Source organism: Nannobrachium achirus, assembly GCF_963921795.1.
Source record: "Nannobrachium achirus genome assembly, chromosome: 10".
Taxonomy (NCBI): domain Eukaryota; kingdom Metazoa; phylum Chordata; class Actinopteri; order Myctophiformes; family Myctophidae; genus Nannobrachium; species Nannobrachium achirus.
In genome coordinates, this window is record NC_137819.1 from 42,144,724 (window position 1) to 42,164,509 (window position 19,786).

General features: G+C 44.5%; 1 protein-coding gene across 1 annotated transcript; it reads left to right on the forward strand.

Annotated features, from left to right (window-relative positions):
* Positions 1 to 220: 220 nt before the first annotated feature.
* Positions 221 to 17,085, forward strand: dync1li1 (dynein, cytoplasmic 1, light intermediate chain 1). The gene is given in 15 exon segments (XM_080734488.1): positions 221 to 329; positions 1,213 to 1,286; positions 4,900 to 5,016; positions 5,676 to 5,906; positions 6,795 to 6,838; positions 6,841 to 6,882; positions 6,884 to 6,946; positions 8,741 to 8,834; positions 9,306 to 9,441; positions 10,574 to 10,685; positions 10,809 to 10,868; positions 10,963 to 11,007; positions 11,272 to 11,362; positions 11,853 to 11,975; positions 16,455 to 17,085. Coding segments are annotated over 15 exon segments (1,446 nt in total). The 5' UTR covers positions 221 to 225; the 3' UTR covers positions 16,565 to 17,085.
* The last annotated feature ends 2,701 nt before the right edge of the window (positions 17,086 to 19,786 follow it).

Genomic DNA, 19,786 nt, shown 5'->3' on the forward strand with positions numbered 1-19,786 from the left:
CGCACATGCCTGCCTGCTTACATACTTTAACCAATATATTTATCACTATCGCCGATGACGTGATAATTGAGTTTGTCTGACTGGGTCTGGTTCAGGGGGGCATCATCATGCATTGTGCAGCCAGACAGCCAGCCAGGCAGGGCCACGCCCCGCCGTGTGAAGCGGGCCAACACGGCACTACATCCGGGCGCCTGGATCTGCTTGGGTTTGACAAGCCTGCGAAACATGGCGACTTCAGGGAGGAGTGCGTTATTATCCTCCGCCTCAGCAGGACCTAAAAGCACGCTGGATAACTCCAACCCTGAGGACGACGATGGACAGAACCTATGGTGACTGGGGAGAGGGGGACGGGATCAAAGATGCCGGGCCTTTCTTTTATTCTAAGGGTTTATTCTAAGAGCGCTGTGCGGGGTAGCAGGGGTAACGGGCTGTGCTTGCTGCGGGGAGAGGAGATGGGGATGGTTTGACAGCTAGCTTTAGCTTAGCTCTGGTCCATAGCGTTAGATGGAGATCTCCTTAACGCTATGTTACCGATGAGCCCTTGGGCTCGCAGGAAAGGCTGCGCACCCTCTCGTCTGTAGTAAAAATAAAATGTACAGTTTCGCTACTCACCAAAACAAAGACGGCTTTAAGGAGCTGAAAGCCTACTTTCCTTAGTGGGAACACTCTGAGACCCCCACCTCACGTCTAAAATACACTTTTTAGCCAGAAAAGAAGATATTTCACAGGAAGGCAAAATCTGGTCAATGGAGTTTTCTATTCACAAGATCTGTAGAGGGCGGTGTTGAGTACCTAAAACTTCCAGTGAAATGTTCTCTTTTCTGGCCAAAAAGTGTATTTTAGACGTGAGGTGGGGGGCTCCCAGTGTCCCTCCTAAGCAAAGTAGGCTGTCATCATCTTAGTAGACTATTTTCTTTGTTTTGTTGAGTAGCGAAAGTGTATTTTATGTTTTACTACAAACGAGAGGCTGAGCGGCTGGGAGAGCAAGGGCTCATCAGTGACATAGCGTTAGATGCGCTATGGACCAGAGCTAGCTAAAAGGTAGCAAGCCTGGGCTGTGTGTGTATGTAGCCTATGGTGACAAAGCAAGCAAAGCAGCACTGCTCCTTCTAGTTAATGAATGATGATGAGCCCCCACAAAGCCACGCTCCGCATTACTTTCTTTTGTGTGTTCTAATAAAAGGCGTGTTGTTGTTGTTGTGTGTTTTGCAGGTCGACCATCCTCAGTGAAGTATCGACCCATTCCAGGTCCAAGCTACCGTCCGGGAAAAATGTCCTGGTCATGGGTGGGTATCTGTTGTCTGTTGTCTCCCTGACTCTGTGTGTGTGTGTGTCTGTTTGGTGGCTACTGCCGACGCTTCGGCTGGCCTCCATGGCTAAATAATAACCTAGTAATAATAGGACAGTAGCTGGCGACCATTAGCCTATGTCTTATGTTATATTGCTTGATCGCTAACGGAAGCGTACAAAGCTTGATCTCTGCCTGCTCCACTCACACGCCCAGGCTGTGTGTGCTTTTGTTTTCCAAGCCTATGGTGACTGATATAACGTCCAATCTATGAGGCTCTCTCCAGCCTAGCCTATAACTACCCTGGGCTGCTGCGGGGGACAGGTGCGTTTCATGAGCGCATCCGTCCATTGCAGCCTCCTCCTCTAGTCTTGTTGATGATGATACTGTTGTAGGCCCTGCTGCTCTGAAACAGTGCAAGTCATTCTAGGCTAGCACCGATGCATGCATGTGCATCACATGGAGATGTGAGTAGGTGATGATGATGTGATGCTGAGAGAGGTAGATGAGGTGGATTGGATATTGTGCTCCCTGAGTTTACTGGCATTTATTTTTAGAAATTGAATGATTTGTTGATTTATGTCTATAATAACATTGGTTTTCAAAGTGGGGTCCGAGGGCCTTGGGGGGTTCCCGGGGGTCCTCAGCAAAGGTAGTACCGTCACAATCATTTTAGATCACTTTATCCATTTATATGTTGGCTATTCAAAAACAGCAGATCCACAAGCTATTTTTTAATGATTTTGAACTACATTCTTTAACATAAATATTTTCTTCTGGGGGTCCCTGGCACAAAAACCTTTTCAGATGGGGGTCCACAGCCAAATACATATCAATGTGGGGGTCCTTGACTTAAACATTTTTGATGAGAACCACTGGTGACATATCTCTGTCTTGATCTGCTCTCTATATCCATCAACCCCTGTAACATCATTATTCTCTGGGTTTAATCCGCTGTCTGCTCTGCTGCCCTTTCGCAGCTAATCAGCATTGGTTGGTTGGTCCATCTATGTACTATACTATAGTGTCTCAGCCTGTCTGCAAGAGAATCTGTATCAGAACTGGAACAGCAGCAGGCTTCTGCGTTACTAATGCATTGACTCTATGCCCCCCCCCCCCCCCCCCCCCCCCCCCCCAACCTCTCCCATGTCAGCATAATTCTGTCACGGTGCAGGAAATGCTGTGGCCTAATGGCAAGCCCCTTTAGCCTCTGTAGTACAAACAATAATAAGGTGCATTGATAACTTCTGTTCTGTGGGAGCGCCATAGCTCAGGGTAGAATAGATACACATATAGGTTGATATAATGATGATGGAATAAGTGCATATGGTCGGTGGTCATGGTGGGATTAGCATAGCAGAAATATTCAAGCTAAGTGGCTGTTATCCCAGGGGTGGGTGGGTGGGTGTGTGTGTGTGTGTGTGTGTGTGTGTGTGTGTGTGTGTGTGTGTGTGTGTGTGTGCTTGGTCAGAAATGTAAACAATCCTTGGGACTTGTTTTCATTGTAGTCATTATGTATTACATTTTATCAACATTGCATTAAAAAAAACACGAATACAAACACTGTACAAAGTAGAACAAGGAAAAACCTCCTTTCGATGGGAATTTACATTTACTTTCCCTTGTTGTCTCTCATACTATGGATGTTTTTTCAGGCTGATTCTGAAAGAAACCAGTGATACACATCCTTTAACGGCTGGTGTCAGGGCATTCTGCGTTTTGGTGGCAGAGAGTAGTGGAATGAGAACTTCCCCAGTGTTCTAACAATAATGGAATAACTAAACTTAGGTCTGGTGTTCATGGGATTAACATATCAAGTGTGTGTGTGTGTGTGTGTGTGTGTGTGTGTGTGTGTGTGTGTGTGTGTGTGTGTGTGTGTGTGTGTGTGTGTGTGTGTGTGTGTGTGTGTGTGTGTGTGTGTGTGTGAGAGAAAGAGAGTGTGTGTGCGTGCATGCCCATGATTTTGAATCTTGTTCAGACTACAGCGAGGAAACAGAGCAGATGTTGGTTAGTTGTGGATACACATTTATTACACATGACATGACAGCTATATTACAGCACATGTGGAAGGTGTTGACAGACACAGGCCCACGGTCACCATGGCAACGTAATACAGCAATTTCGCACATCAGGACAGCTCTGCTATTTTCTTTGTTGCAATGCTGTGATAACAACATGTTATATAAAATGACAATGTATATGCTATATATATATATATTTATATGCTCAAGAACTACACTTAATGTCCTGTCACTTTGGACTGAATTAATCTTGGATGAAAGAATATTTGATGCCTTCGCCCAGATGCACCACTGATATGCACATGTTAGATTTATCCTATTAATGATGCATGTATAAACTATATCCGGTGTGTTCTATTAGTGTGGGACATTTTGGATTAAGATTGTTGTGTTGGGCCTTGTGATTAAGGTGCATACCACATCTAGGCTCTAATGCAGCCTGACAGCGAGGCGCTGGTTCGATTCTCTTATCAAAATAAAGTCAGAAAAGACTAAAGAATTAGATAATAATGTTTAGCACCAAAGCAATCACGCAAAACAGACAACAACAAATACAGATGAATTCCATTGTTCACCAGTTCTAGCCCAGGTAGATGTAGACACTGGGATCACTTTGTTAGGCAGGTCCAGTGTTATTGTTCTGATCAGGATACAATCCCGGCAGGTTTCGTCAAGCACTTCTTTGACTCCTTTGTTCTTTGGTTATGTCAATGTTTTAGCTCATATCACCTGGTTGAGACTAGGCTATTCGTTTCAACACTTATGTGGTTGAACTATAACGCTGCTGCACAAACGGGACATGGAACTCTTAGAGTAGGCAGGCTCTTGACAGATCACATATTCAGAATTGGAAACAAACCAGACTTTTCCTCAAGTACTGCGGAAAAGCCTGGATGATGCAAGGTTAGCTAGATGTTCAGAAAACGATAGACCTCTCTAGATGATGATGATAATGATGATTGGTTTCCTGCCAAGGTCACTGACAGAGCAGGCAATATCTCAGCCATACCAAAATGATATCACCATTTGCGTGGTGATATTTTCCCACAGGGGAGTTTGTTTGTTTTGGCACAAAGACGGACACAGCTGGAGGAATCTAGAGTGAAGGAGTGCAGCAGAGGGAAGTGCATTGGGCCGATGTATAACATGTTATGTAATAGACTGCTCTTTACCTAGCGGCCCAGGTGCATAGGCTCTGTGCAGCCTCACACAGCGTGTCGCCAGTTTGAATCCCGTTCCCGACGACCTTTGTTGCATGTCACTCCCCACCTTTCTCCCTGTTTCCTGTCTATCCACTATCTCCTATCAATAAAGGACAATAAAGCCCCCAAAATATCATAAATCATAAATTAGAAAACAAATGTTAAAGAAGTAGTGAGAATAGCCGATCTACAAGCTCACAACAATCTGCGGTTTTCACAAGTTTGGGTCCCAGATAATTTCACTTTTGGGTCTTGAGCTAATACGTTTTGGAACCACTGCTCTAGCTAGCATTACTTGGAATGCTCAGACGAGCACATTGCCCTACAAGGCCTACAGTACATCATCATTAAGTGTTGTGTGTTTTCATTTGTGTGTTTCTGTGTGCAGGTGAAGTCGGATCGGGAAAAACCACACTTGTTGCTAAGCTGCAAGGGATTGAGGAGTACATGAAAGGGCGCGGCCTAGAATACCTCTACTTCAGTGTCAATGACGATGACATCGACGGTAACTAAGCAACTATGAATGATGTCCCGACTGTATCTTAAGCCTGCTTTTTCCACTCCTTTAAAGCTAAAATTGAAATGCCATAAAATGTGCCACAAGTAGGGCATGGACATTTTACAGTTTTACTTTTTTCATAGATTACGGAAGTGCAAATTGTATGCTTCAAATGGCGTGTCATACATTGACATTTGTAAATAGTTGAATAAATACTTGGTGGTACTATTCTATCAGACCCTGTTACATTTTGTACTTCAGGGTCCCCACGGTCATGAAATCCCTGGAAATACTTTTGAAAAGAAAAAGAAATCGACGTTTAATAAAAAACATTTGGAATGGAATTTTACCATTATATATTCAATGCTTTATTTTTGACACACTGCTTGTCTTTGGGAATTGTTCATAAGAGTAAGAGACTCATTATTGCGCTGAATGATTATAGTTATAGACAGTAGGCCTCGGAATTGGGTTAAATATTGTGGAAAGGTTTTGGAAATTCATTGGTAAAAATGTGTTAGAACCCTGGTACTTGCAATATTGTTAGATTTAGATCATCTCTCTGACAATAGTGTAACCAAGAGCAATGATGTGAATGTATTGTACAGTATGTATTTATATACCCTCCTGATATAATTCTTGTGTTGTGGTGTGTGTGTGTGTAGACCAGACCAGGTGTAATGTGTGGGTGTTGGACGGGGACCTGTACCACAAGGGCCTTCAGGGGGTGGCGGTGCCCGTGGACTCCATAGACGGCACGTTGCTGGTAATCGTGGTGGACATGTCGCGGCCGTGGAACGCACTGGACTCGCTGCAGAAGTGGGGCGCCGTCGCCCGGGAACACATCGACAAACTGCGCGTCCCTCCGGAGACGCTGCGGGAGCTGGAGCACAAACGTGAGTCCAAATGTTTATAGGATGCGACGCGGAACAGGAGGAGCTGACGCCTAGGGGGGGGGGGGATTCTATACAGGGGTGCGTAGCGTGCGTGCATGCGTGCGTGTGTGTGTGCTGGAGAGAGAGAGAGACTTTAACTTATTGATTGTTGCAGTATTGCCCAGCTCTTCAGAGTAAGTGAATTCAAATCCCTATTAACTCCTTGGAAAACATGCTAATATCAAGCATGCATACAATTGAAAATACATGTAATATCACACCTTATGTGACTGTAAACTGTCAGTCCAGTCATGCCAAGTCTGCCAAATCTTGTATTGTATTATTACGTTACATCACGTGTATCATAATTAGCGACACCTGCTACAGAAAGCCATATTGAATGAATGAATGAAAGACTTTTCTAACGGGACATTTAACATTTTGCCCGTTACTGAGACTTTGCAAGTGTCTGTGTGGTATAGGTGGGATAATGAGCTGTGAGAAGTTCATTTGAAGAAAAACAAACACTTAAAGGACATCTCCGCACTAAATAACATCTAGGCTCTTTTTCCTGCTTACAGTATATTGATCCCAAATGACTGTGTCCATATGGTCTATTAGGCAGAAATGTGGTCAAAAGTGTTTGTTTTTTTCTTCCCTTTTCTTTCTTCTCGTTAATCTGTTATTAGTTGTTATAGTACACACATCCATGCCTTGATTGTCCCACATGAGCCGCCACAGTCCCTTTGGGATCAATATAAGGAAAGTGAGCCTAGATGTTTAATGTAGACATGTCCTTTAAGGGAGGAAAACTGTCAAACCAAGTATTGGGCATTACATGTTTGTAAGAGTGTGCGTGTGTGTGTGTGTGTGTGCTGTGTGTGTGTGTGTGTGTGTGTTTATGTATAGTGGTAAGGCAGTTCCAGGAATACACAGAGCCCGGGGACGAGGGCACTCTCCACAGAGAAGGAGCGAAGAGGAGGAGAGCGTGCTACTGACCTCTAGGAGACAACACACTCACACACAACCTGGGCATCCCTATCGTGGTGGTCTGCACCAAGGTACACACACACACACACACACACACACACACACACACACCACACACACACACACAACACACACACACACACACACACACACACACACACACACACACACACACACAAAATAAAAACCTCCTTTGGGAAAGAATGTATCACTCTAGCAATGATTATGCATTTCAGTACGGGTGAGGAAAGAAGAGAGAGAAGACTCTTTTGCTGTTTTATGAGCCTCACCGGGACACGTAATGTGTGTGTGTCTGCTGATGAAGACTTGTCCGTTGCGGCTAATAAAACGGTGAACGACAGTACTGAGTGCTGCTGGCTTCCCTCTTGTTTTCATTGTACTCTTTGGCCGCGCACCTAAAAAGCCTCTGCATTGTGGGGGAGTGTTGCGGGCATTTTGGTTTCCAATACATTTCAGTGCGTTTGACTCAACATGATATCGTTTGTGAACACTTTGCGTTTGCAAAACCAATTACCAAGAAGTCATAAAATCATTGTTTCTTTTATCAGATGGCAGTGGGACTGTACTGGTTATCTTCCAGAGTTAATAGAGTTTTATTCCAGAATCACATTTATGATTCCATAAAAATGTGTCACAGGCGTGCCGTGAGCTTGTAGAGCAGCTATTTTCTGCGAAGGGGTTTGGTGTACTGTACAGGGAAAAAAGAGCAGACCAAGTACCAAACCAAATGTTAAGTTTACAAAGTATTGAGGGTTTAAGTGGTTAAATGTCTGAAAACACAATTACTGTATGAATCCAATATGCAGTGGGGTTCCCTGCTTCATCTCTCTCTAAGGGGTCCTTGGCCTGAAAAACTTTGAAGACCCCTGTTTTAGGACAATCTGACTGACCCAATTTGCCTTTGCTATCCTTTGCAGTGTCGCTATTGTATACGTTTACAATGTAGGGTCGATGCTGAAACACTATAATACTATATTGTGCAGCCCTAGCAGATATTCATGAAACCTGGCTGGAATAATGAGTAGGCTGCACCAAAGCCCTGATTAACTTTTGGGCCGTTGCGATCAAGGTCAGATACTTTTTGCTCCGTCTGTGTGCTAATAACCACTTAAAGAGAGAGTTAACCCTCAAAATGAAAAATGTCTATTGATTACTCACACCACGGAGACTTGAATTCATGGATATTGTTTAGTTTTTGTCGCATCTAAGCCAATTTGCGCGGCACCGAGTGCCGCGCTGCGAGCTTGTAGATCTGCTATTTTTGAAAAAGTCGTGAAAATGTGTGCAAATCTTTTAATATATGTATTTTTAAAGCGAACATTTGTAACTAAAATGTTGCTTCTGGGGGGTCCCTGGAACTAAATATTTTGAGATGGGGGTCCGTGGCCAAATAAATATCAGTTTGGGGGTCCTTCAAAAAAGTTTGAGAACCACTGACATAGTAGTCTCTCAAGAACAGACTAACTGAGCTCCAGTTGAGTGAAAAAAACCTTTTCTTTGACGATGGATGGCCAGATTGCTGACAAAGAAACATAGGTTTTTCAAAAAATCGTAGAAGGATTCACAAAGACACTTATAGAATCGGGTCAAAATTCTAATTGTCACGATTTTTTCAAAAATAGCAGATCTACAAGCTCGCAGCGCGGCACTCGGTGCCGCGCTGTGAGCTTGTATATCTGCTATTTTTCAATAGTTAAAGCATAAAATAATGATACACAATATTGTGTACCCGTAACTTGAGTAAAACATGCGAGTGCTTTTTCCAGCTCTGTACAGCAGCGCTATGCAGAATGCAGATGAACTGCGTTTGAAACGTTGCTCTCTGGTCCTCTGTGTGTCCTCAGTGCGACGCCATCAGCACGCTGGAGAAAGAGCACGACTACAGAGACGAACACCTGGACTTCATCCAGTCTCACATCAGACAGTTCTGTCTCCAGTGTATCCTTCACTGTCGTCATAGTGCACCTGCCCTCGCCTGGGTACCTTACATAGGTTAAAATGTAATCTAGATGGCATTTTATTTAGACAGATGCCAGATTCATTGTTGACCTCGTTTTTTTATGTACAGATTATTTATAATGATTATTTCTTTGCCATTTGTAATGCTTAGACTACTACACTGTCTGCAATTGATGTCATGTTCTTTTTCCTCACTTAATATAAGTCGCTCTGGATTTAGAGCGTCTGCTAAATGCCTAAATTCTAAATTGTAATAAGTCCATAAATAAGTGTAACTATTTGGCTATCAAGTTGTCACAATTATTGTATGTGAAAACGTAAAAAAAAAAGAAGAAAAAGTAGATACTTTTACTTCTGGATGATGCAGGAATAGGGTCTGTTTAGCCAGTGTCATGACTGCTGCCCTGGGTAGCACTGGTGTCAGTGAACCTCCTTGACAGGCGATGGCAGATGGGGCGTCTCTGCTCTACACGTCGGTAAAGGAAATGAAGAACCTTGACGTGATGTACAAATACCTGGTTCACAGACTCTACGGCTTCCCCTTCCACAGCCCGGCACAGGTGGTGGAGAGAGACGCAGTCTTCATGTAAGAAACTGTGTGTGTGTGTGTGTGTGTGTGTGTGTGTGTGTGTGTGTGTGTGTGTGTGTGTGTGTGTGTGTGTGTGTGTGTGTGTGTGTGTGTGTGTGTGTGTGTGTGTGTGTGTGTGTGTGTGTGTGTGTGTAACGCTTGACACTGTGGTTTCCCTGACACATCACTGTGATGTCAGATACTCAGGGCAGGGATCTGCTCTGAGATATGGGTATAAAAGGGATTGTATGTATGATGACACTGACATCACAGGTGACATCACAGTGATGTCAGATACTCAGAGTAGGGATCTCCATATATGGGCATAATAGGGAGATGGCGCGACCTCGCCCTTAGGCGTCTTACTGGTTAGATATTATCCATTGTGTGTGTGTGTGTGTGTGTGTGTGTGTGTGTGTGTGTGTGTGTGTGTGTGTGTGTGTGTGTGTGTGTGTGTGTGTGTGTGTGTGTGTGTGTGTGTGTGTGTGTGTGTGTGTGTGTGCATCCAAAACAATTTGAACGCTGAAAGCTATTTTCCACTTAAACCTATACTTTGTTTTACATCAAATTGTCAAAATGGCCAATCTACAAGCTACGTCCCGTTGTGAACTTGAAAAGACCAGAAACGGGACACTAGGGTTAATATGTTTAAATAATGTATGGAGATAATGGTAGTCCGGGTAGCTCAGTCGGTAGAGCACTCGCCTCTTGACCACAAGGTCATGGGTTTGACCCTGGGCATTGCCAACACAGTGAATGACAGGCACAGCTTGGGTGTGGCAAGTCGTGAGGTAAGTACTGGGAGCTGATGGTAGGTGTGGCGTTCCACCTCGGCAATCCAATCTCCTATTTTCAACCCTAATCTCCCAGGGGTCTAGCGCACTGCTCAACGGGGATAGACTCCTGCACTCTGGCTGATACTGACAATAAGCCTCTCCGACCTACTACTATGGAGATTTATACCCCCTCCATCTCACTTAAATTCTGATTCTGTAGTTGTGTGTGTGTGTGTGTGTGTGTGTGTGTGTGTGTGTGTGTGTGTGTGTGCGCGTGAGTGTGTGTGTGTGTGTGTGTGTGTGCGAGTGTGTATATACATAAGAGTATATACTATATATATATATATAATGTAACTGTCTCTCTTCTCTACCAGTCCGTCAGGGTGGGACAACGAAAAGAAAATCTCCATCCTCCACGAAAATTTCCAGACACTTAAAGCGGACGACAACTTTGAGGAAGTAATAGTCAAACCGCCGGTCAGAAAGGTACGGGCGCCACAACAGACCATCCTTTGAACTAGCCTTACATTTTTACTGGAATTTTTTAAGGTATATTGTTCTAATGTCAATGATGGAAATGAAAAGTGTGTTTTGCTCTTATCTCACCAGTTTGTCCATGAGAAGGAGATTCAGGCTGAAGACGACCAGGTGTTTCTGGTTAAACTGCAGGTGAAGGAACTTTGCTGTTAATTTTGTCTGTCTGTCCAGTGTTACAGACATGGAATTCTGAAGTACAAATTAATTCTGTATCTTCCCATTCCAGTCGTTGCTAGCCAAACAGCCTGCAGTGACGACAGGACGACCGTCGGTGAGTTCTCTCACGTCCATTCATGCCTCTCTAGATCAGTGGTTCTCAACATTTTAGGCTCATTGCACTCATGTAAATAACGTTTTCATCCATGGCACCCCTGAATTAGATTGCTAAATCTTTCCCCCCTGACACACAGTATGTCACAAGGAGAATATCTGTTTCCATTAGTACAGATTATATCACTGTTACTTAACACTTGAAGCCCAGCATCCCTATTCTGCCTCTTGACAACTCAGTGAGTCTTGTCCTTTCTGATCGCAGGACCCCACTAGCAGAGCGCCCAGCGGTTCACCCCGGACGAGTACGCCCCGCTCGGCAGCGGCTAATGTAGCCAACGCAATGCCCCAGTCAGGTACTAAGATCATTTGTGTAGGTTTTATACTGTATATGCGTGTGAATGTCTTTACCTACTGTATAACCCAGTGGTGTGTTAAAAAATAGATTGGATGGCATCTATAATTATTCCCTTCCACATGCACGGCACACGGCACCCCCAGAAGAAAAGATTTGTGTTTTACAACAACAACAAAAAAGACAACTTACTGTATAAATGGATAAATTCGTTTACATTATTCTGATGCTATGTTAACTACTGCTGGGGACCCCCTGGAAACCCCTGGGGATCCTCGGACCCTACATTGAGAACCAATGGTGTGTAAAGTTTTTTCACTGCATAGGTGCATGGTCTACCTACGTTTTTTTTTTCTTGCTTTACTATTTCTATGCATTCGATGTATTCATGTTGATGTATTGATGTATTACCTTGCTTGTTGTAAATCACTCTGGATTAGCGTCTGCCAAATGCCTAAATTGTACTGTGTGTTTGTTTGTGTGTCCAGCAGGTCAGACCAGTGAGGGCGTTCTTGCCAACTTCTTCAACAGCCTACTGACGAAGAAGGCGGGAACGGGCGGCCCAGGCACGCCCGGAGGAGGGAACAGCACTCCAGGGACTGTACGCAAGTCAGGTACAGTGTGTCTCTCTCACACACCGTGTCGCCTCCAGCCCGTAGTGACACTTGTGACCATAGACATAGAAAGGTAGACGCCTCCTTCGACTCTGATGCATGTGCACCAAGGGACTAAGGGAATCACGTGTGCATTGCTTCCACGTGCGTCACATATAGGGAAGTTGCTAGGCCAATCAGAGGTAGGTGGGGGCGGGTCTTTACGTACACAGCCTGTAAGAACAGCTGAGCCGCACAACATCGGAACTGGCTCTGTTGAATTGAATTGTAGTCCTTGGATAAGTCCCGGAAAAGTCGCGCTGTGATTGGCCAGTAGTCACTTGACTGACAGCGTTCCCTTAGGTTTTCCAGGATGTCCGGACTACAACTGTTGCACGTCACTCCAATGAACTGCAGAGGCGAATGAGGCATCTAGCTCTTTATATCTGTGCTTGTGACGACATGCAGTAATCCTGGTCTCTATACTGCCTCCCCCTGGTCAGCCTGATGGAGGTTGAAAGGAACTGGTTGGAATAACGTGTTCCTTCCACGCGCTGCGTCCTACCGGGGGAACCCCCCCCCCCCCCCCCCCCCCTGTCAGGTGATAAGAAGCAGCCTGCTCACTCCTCGTGCATTGAAGGAAGTTCGGGGCTCTCCCCAGGTTGGCAGAGGGATAGTAGCGACCAGGATTACAGTTTAGGCTTATTATGTACATTATGTATGTATGTATGCTGTTCTGCTCACTTAAGTTGTATGTGTTTGTATGACAGAGGAAGTAAAAGGGGTCATTCATTCATTCCACCACATTTAGCATGTGTCTGAAAGAATCGTCTGATTTGTCATTCCTCAATCTTTCTCTCCATTGCCAAGCTTCTCTTTTTTTTTACCCTCTTCCATCACACTCTTTTGTTTTTTGCAACTGTCCTGTTCTGTTTTTGTTTTCCAGATTTATGAAAATGACACATGGTAAAGGGACCCATGACCGGGGGCTTGTCTGTCTGTCATACTCATATATATACACACACACACACACACACACACACACACACACACACACACACACACACACACACACACATCATGAGGTCTCTATGCCTGATTTGTGATTTGTGTGTGTGACTGTTCCATGTATTCATCAACATAAGTCACAGTGTTGGTAAAAATACCATGTCATTAACATCATTCATAATGTGTGTGTGTGTGTGTATATGTGCTAGTCAGAGGATGCTGGCCACGTTAAGGTGTGTGTTTGTGTGTGTGTTGGGACGCTCTTATCGTTTTGCTTGTGCATCTCGTTACCCTGGTTTCCGACCCTTTGATCCACCTCAGCCCCCCCCCCTCCCCCCCTTACTGTCCCACTGCAGTGTTCATTTTGTCGACTAAAGACTATGACGAAAAATGTTGGTCGACCATATCTTTTTTCACTGAGGAAAACATAATATAAACTAAGCTATGATAACTAAAACGAATATCGCTACAATTACCGGTAAAAAAAACTAGACTAAAATGTTAGGGAGGACTAGATCCAGTAGAACTAAAAGTCAATGTTATGTTTGGTTGCGCTTGGGTTTTGCGCTCTGTGATTATAGCAGATCTACAAGCTCTCAATGCGCTGTGAGCTTGTAGATTGTCTACAAGCTATTTTCAGCATGAAGTGTAAAATCAGCCGTTACGACGTCATACTGAATGACATTTTATTCAAAAGACTATGACAAAACAAAACAAAGAAAAAATCCTCTCAAAATTAACACTGATTCCCCAGCATCATGGCAGGGAACCCCGCCTGGGTCCACCCTTGGCTCTGGTGGCAAATTAACTTTTGTTTAGACTCGACCCGTGAACCACATCTGTAGGTTAGAATTTCATCCTTCAGGGAGGGGCGGCTGTAGGCTGCAGATTCTTTTGAGGATACGCTTTAGTCTCATTAGTGCTAGCAGGGCTGACGTTGAGAGCTAGCAAGTTGTCTACAGTGATGTCTGCTTCTGGGCCTGGTTTGTAGCAGGGTTATTACATTTTTAAAATAAACATTTGAACCCATCAGTTTTCTGAAAAACCTTTCTATATCAGCAGGCACTGACACTAAAGCCCTTTGCACACAGGCGCGTTTAACCGCACGGATAAAACGGACAATATAATTTTTTGAAAAGAAAACAATGATTCTCTATGACCTCATGCACACCGGCTCCGAATTAGCCGTGCGACGAGTGGCTGCCGCCATGCGTTTTTTTCTCGATCGAACCCAGTTCGATTCGTGCGTCTTGTCGCATGCGGTAAAAAACTCATCACTCCTTTTATGACTACTTTTTGGATCCGCAGCGCCGATTCCGCACAGCCTTGCACACCAAATCCAATGCGTTTTATTCATGTCGCAAACGAAAAAAACGCAACTGTCCTGTGTGCAAAGGGCTTAAGGCATGCCCACCTGCCCCCGGCAGGTAAATAAAACGTCAGGGCAGGTGAAGTTGGCTTTCAGGTTGCCCGACAGGGCAAGTGCTCATTTGAGAGGGGACACAAATGTCTATAAACATGAGATATCTGTCTAAACACCTGAACGTGGCCAGTGCGCTGTGTCTTCTGGTCTGTGGAATGTAAAATAAGAGCACTATTTACCTATAATGTGCTGTTTTTACTGTTGCTACACTTAAAAATAAAAAATAACAAGTGTGAACCCATAGACATATTCAATCATAGCTAAAGTATTTGGTATTTGGATTTGGAGGTATTGAGGTATGACATTTTATCGCACAGGCCTAGAAATAAGAAATAAGAAATAAGTGTTAAATTGTGTTAAATTGAGCGGTAATTAAAATCGTACCTATCATTTTATAAAGGACGATTTACTTTTCGGGCAAGTGGGCATTACCTTCGGGCAAGTAGAACATGACCTGTACTTGCCCGATGGGCAAGTGCCTCTGAGACCTTAGTGTCAACCCCTGATCAGTCGTGTTAAACCTTTTCATGTCAAGAACCCCCAACATTATGTATTTGACCGCCGACTCCCATCTCAAAATATATTGTTCCACGGACCCCCCAGACGCAAAGATTTTAGTTAAAAATGCAAATCTTTGAATAAAAAAGCATTATTCAAAGATTTGCACACATTTTCAAATCTAATGTGACACAGATGCTTTCCCGGTTTTAATGGGTTACCTTGTTTTCAAAAGAGCATTTGCTAGTTTAGTTCATTTTTGTATTCTTTGTTTTTGTCTAATTTGTATTAGTTTTAATTTTAGTTAGGTATTTGTCAGGTTGAGATTCAAAAAGGTCAGAAGATTATTCTGTAATAAAAACTCAACAACAATTTCACCATACCTTTGCAAATGTATTCACAGAATACTGTGCTTATGTATTAATTAAATTAAAGACCTAATACCAAGGTCAGTGTCTCCATGACTTTAGCTTGTTTTAGTTTGTTTTTAGTTGGTTAACTTATTCCAGTAAACTATTGAGTGCTTCACGCGTGAATGCAAACAATGCAGAACATGTCTGCCAGTGTTCCTCACCGGCTCCGTGGCCTTGTGGTTAGAGTGTCTAAGTGAGACCGGGAGGTCGGAGGTTCGATCCCTGCCCGAGTTACACCGCTGACTATAACAATGGTACTCAGTCCTTCCCTGCTTGACACTCTGCACCAAGGGTTGGATTGGGGGAAATCATTTGTTTTCTATAAATTCAGTACAAAGGAAAGGACTCAAATGGAAACAAGCCATATTTTCTTGGGTTTAAAATCCTCTTAGCAAAACCGAACAAACCGATTTTAAGTATTGTACAAAAAGGCCTCAGATTTAAAAAGCATTTAAAGGTAGCAGCTCTGTTCATATGAGCAGTAGGTCTAGAGGTCACTCAATGGTATTCAATCAATCAATCAATCCTGGGGTCTGGATCCAGGGGAGGGGGAAAAGAAAGTAGACGCTGTGACATGACTCAGAGTTCAAGATGACACGTGCATAACAGTTGAGGTCCCGTACATGTTGGGATCAGAGGCCCAGATCACCGCTCAGAGCCATACTCCAAAGACAGTCGTTGAGACGCTGGCCTCTTGATCATTCATAGCCATTCTTTAATATCAGATTCTTCTGGCACCAGTGACCTTTCTATGGTAAATTAAATACTCCCTCGCCACCTGACCTCACGGCATCAAGGATTTGATCAACTCCTCCCTCTCCATCTCAAAGTTCCGTTCTTCACTCCCTCTGAAATCCGACCTGGTCCCGGTTTCCCCCTGCATGCTGCATCACATCACAGCACATCACTCAAAACCATCTGTCTTGTACGTCGTAACGCCAGTCAGCTGTGCATCATCATCATCTTCGGCTTCAGTGTAATGTCTCTCTCTCTCCCCCCACCCCTACCCACCCTACCCCACCCGACCCGGCATCAACTGAAGTATGGCACAGCGGTGTTTGCATTATGCATGTTTGCTCGACTCTGCACGTGTCCTCCTCTGTGATCAGGCATTGATGTTTTTTCCTGTGTGTGTGTGCGTGCGTTTTCTGGCTGCAGGTTCGAAGCTGGGCCTGAGCGACGTGCAGGCGGAGCTGGACCGCATCTCCAACCGGGAGTCGGACTCCGAGCCGCCGCCCAACGACGCCGTGGACGGCCAGGACACATGAACAACATCTCCCCATCTTCCCTCCCCGCCCTGCCGCCTGCCCTGTCCCCTGTCCGCCCCGTCTCCCTTCCTCTCTCCCTGTGGTTCTCAAACTTTTAAATGTCAAGGCCTCCCCTTAACTCTGACAAGTATACAAATGGAACCAAATGGACCCGTCAGGGTCATTTGTATACTGTCAGAGTAAGACTTGTAAGGGTCAATTTTCAACCCACTAAAGGAACCCAGAATCCACTTTGAGAACCACTGCTCCATCCCATCCACTCCTCTCTCCCATGCGACCCCCCTCCTCTCATCATCACGGAGACAGAGATGGATCGTGGGGGAATCACCCCGCAGGACCGACCGTGAAGAGGCGCCATCATCTCCTCCACCCCCCACCCCCCACCCTACCCCTGCCTAAACCCTCCTCTATCCATCCACCTCTCTCTGTCTCTCTCTCTCTCTTTTCTTCTGTAAGACCCAGAGGGAGAGCAGCCCGTCACTGTTACACGAAGAACTGTTTATCACTCCGAGGGGAAGATGTAAACGAAATGGGTAGTACGGGGGTGGAAGTGGGGGGGGGGAGAGAGAGATAATAAGGGTGTGAGAAGGAGGGAAGAGGAAAGTCAGATGGATTGAGAAGGTAGATGAGAAAGATGGAAATGCAAGAGAGAAAGGTGTGTGTGTGGGGGGCGGGGGAAGGTGGGTGGACAAGCAGATGGATGGAGAGGGAAGGACTGAACGTTTGTGAGTGGGGGAGAAGGAGATGCTTTTTATCCATCCATCCATCTGGTGTGATGGTTGTCTTTTTACTGTAGGAGCTATCGAAGGTTGTGTGTGTGTGTGTGTGTGTGTGTGTGTGTGTGTGTGTGTGAGTGTGAGTGCGTGAGTGTGAGTGCGTGCGTGCGTGCGTGCATTTTACATAATGTGGGTCGAGGTACTGTATACCTGGCCAATAGTTTGGACAGAAATTATGAAAGAACAAAAAGAAATTGCCTGAAACAAAACTGATAAACTTGTCTTGTTTGCTAGCAGAAGGGATTAACAAACATACCAGTATTAGTGTGTGTGTGTGTGTGTCTGAGAGAGAGAGAGAGATTGGATGGGGGTGTGTGTGAGAGAGAGAGTGGGTGGGTGTGCGTGTGCTTGTGTGACCGCATGTGTGGATGAGCTAATGAATGTGTGTGTGAGCGCTTGAAAACGGGAAAAGTTACTTTGACCTAGAGCTGTACAGTACTTCAAGGGATTTTGGCTGTTTGTTGGCATCGTCGACCAAAAAAAACTAAATAACATGGCTTAACGCTCTTTACACTACAAGCTCTTAAGTTACAACAACAACAGCGCATCCACTTTTATCACTATTAGAATCATCATTACACTGCTCTGCTCCCCATGCGCAGCATTCCACCACATTACAGGAACCAAAACTTGACAATGACTACAAACAAAAAAAACTTACACTACAGCACACAACTGACGAGCACTTGTCTGGCGTGGAAGGTGCGCCGTGCCTTGGGTCCGACATCGACCATAATCGCACCACGCGGCTCAAAGATGGCCACCGGCCGTGCGAATATAGTCCATGGCACCCAGTTTTGCGACGTGCAAGTCTCCCCATGCGACACAAGGCTTCAACCTCTAGACGACAAGAAGAAACTGAAGAAAAGATGGGTGAGAGAAGGAGGGAGGGAGGATGGGTAGCCCAGCTTTATTTGTACAGATAGGAGCACTAGTGATGCAACTGCATAGTTTCTTTGGGTGGGGCGGGGTGGGGGGGGGGGGGGGGGGGGCTCAGGATGGGGAGGGTGTCACGTTCAACAAGAATGTACAGTCATTGTCTCGCTGATTGGTCCTGTTATTTCAGAGCTCCGTGTTGGCGTTTGTATAATCAGATCTGTCAATTAAAAGGTGTATTTATTCGGATTCAACAAGCCAGTCTCCTCGTTCCTTTGACCCTTTATTCCTCTGTTGCTGAACACCTGAAGTGGCAAAATGCTTGTTGTAATGTGTACACTGAGTTAATTTAATTTAACTTGTGTTCAGAGGTAATCAAATGGGTTACATTAGTACACACGCAGGTAGAAATGGTTCAACAATATTTACTGTCTTTGATGTGATGTATCTAGAGTCTACACACACAACCATCAAAGATGTGAACCGATTACTTTAGATTCAAATCTTCTCTGAAAAAACGGCCTACTTTGTTGTACTCTCATTCTAGTTGGCGACATGTTTTAATATGACATATCCAGTTTTAAGCTATATTCATTGGGTCTTGCAACCTTTTAAAGCGTAAAACATAAATATGAATTCCCATCTGTCAACGCAGATGCCTCTTCGACACACAAGGGTATCTTATTCAGGCTGCATTCTTGATATTTCCACAGTGCTGCTGTGTATGATTAATAACCCATGCTAAAAACATAACTGGAGTGAATCATTTTGACACGATGAATCCATTTCATCCACCAATCATTCTAGGCCATGCTGTAGTCACATTTGGGGGAATTACACGTATCACAAATCTATTTAAATGGGTTCCCGCGTTGCTTCTTTCGAGGGGTAATGAAATATGTCCACGTTGCATGAAATTACATAATGATTGCCAACATGTGACTTTGCATTAAGTTGGGTTCATTAACATTTCAAGCACATGACTGTTCACTTCCATGCTCAGTTAGGTACAGGAGTGGGATACTGTCAGGGGTGTCACCATGGGGAGAAAAGTGGGACTGAGTTACCAGGGTCCAGGGTGGAGGGGCCTTAATTATTTTATACTTTAGCTATTGAAAAATAGCAGATATACAAGCTCTCAGCGCGGCACCGATTGCCGCACTGTGAGTGTGCGCTTGTAGATCTGCTATTTTTGAAAAGTCGTGAAAATGGGTGCAAATCTTTGAATATAATTATGTAACTCAACATTTGTAACTCAAATTTTGCTTCTGGGGGGTCCCTGGAACTAAATATTTTGAGATGGGGGTCCGTGGCCAAATACATAAATGGGTTAAAACCCCTCCCCCTATGAAGAACATTCATGGGAGGCCTGCAGTGAATCCTTGTACCCAGGACCCAGAATTTGGTGGTAGAGTGACCCGCTGACCCCTCATGTCTTTGTGTGGAGAAGCTAAACTCTCGAAATATGAACCACAAATCAAATGTTACAACTAATAAATACTCCTTTGCACAGTACATTGCTCCCGTGCATCATGATTAGGTTAACCACAATCCCCTCTTTTTTTCACCT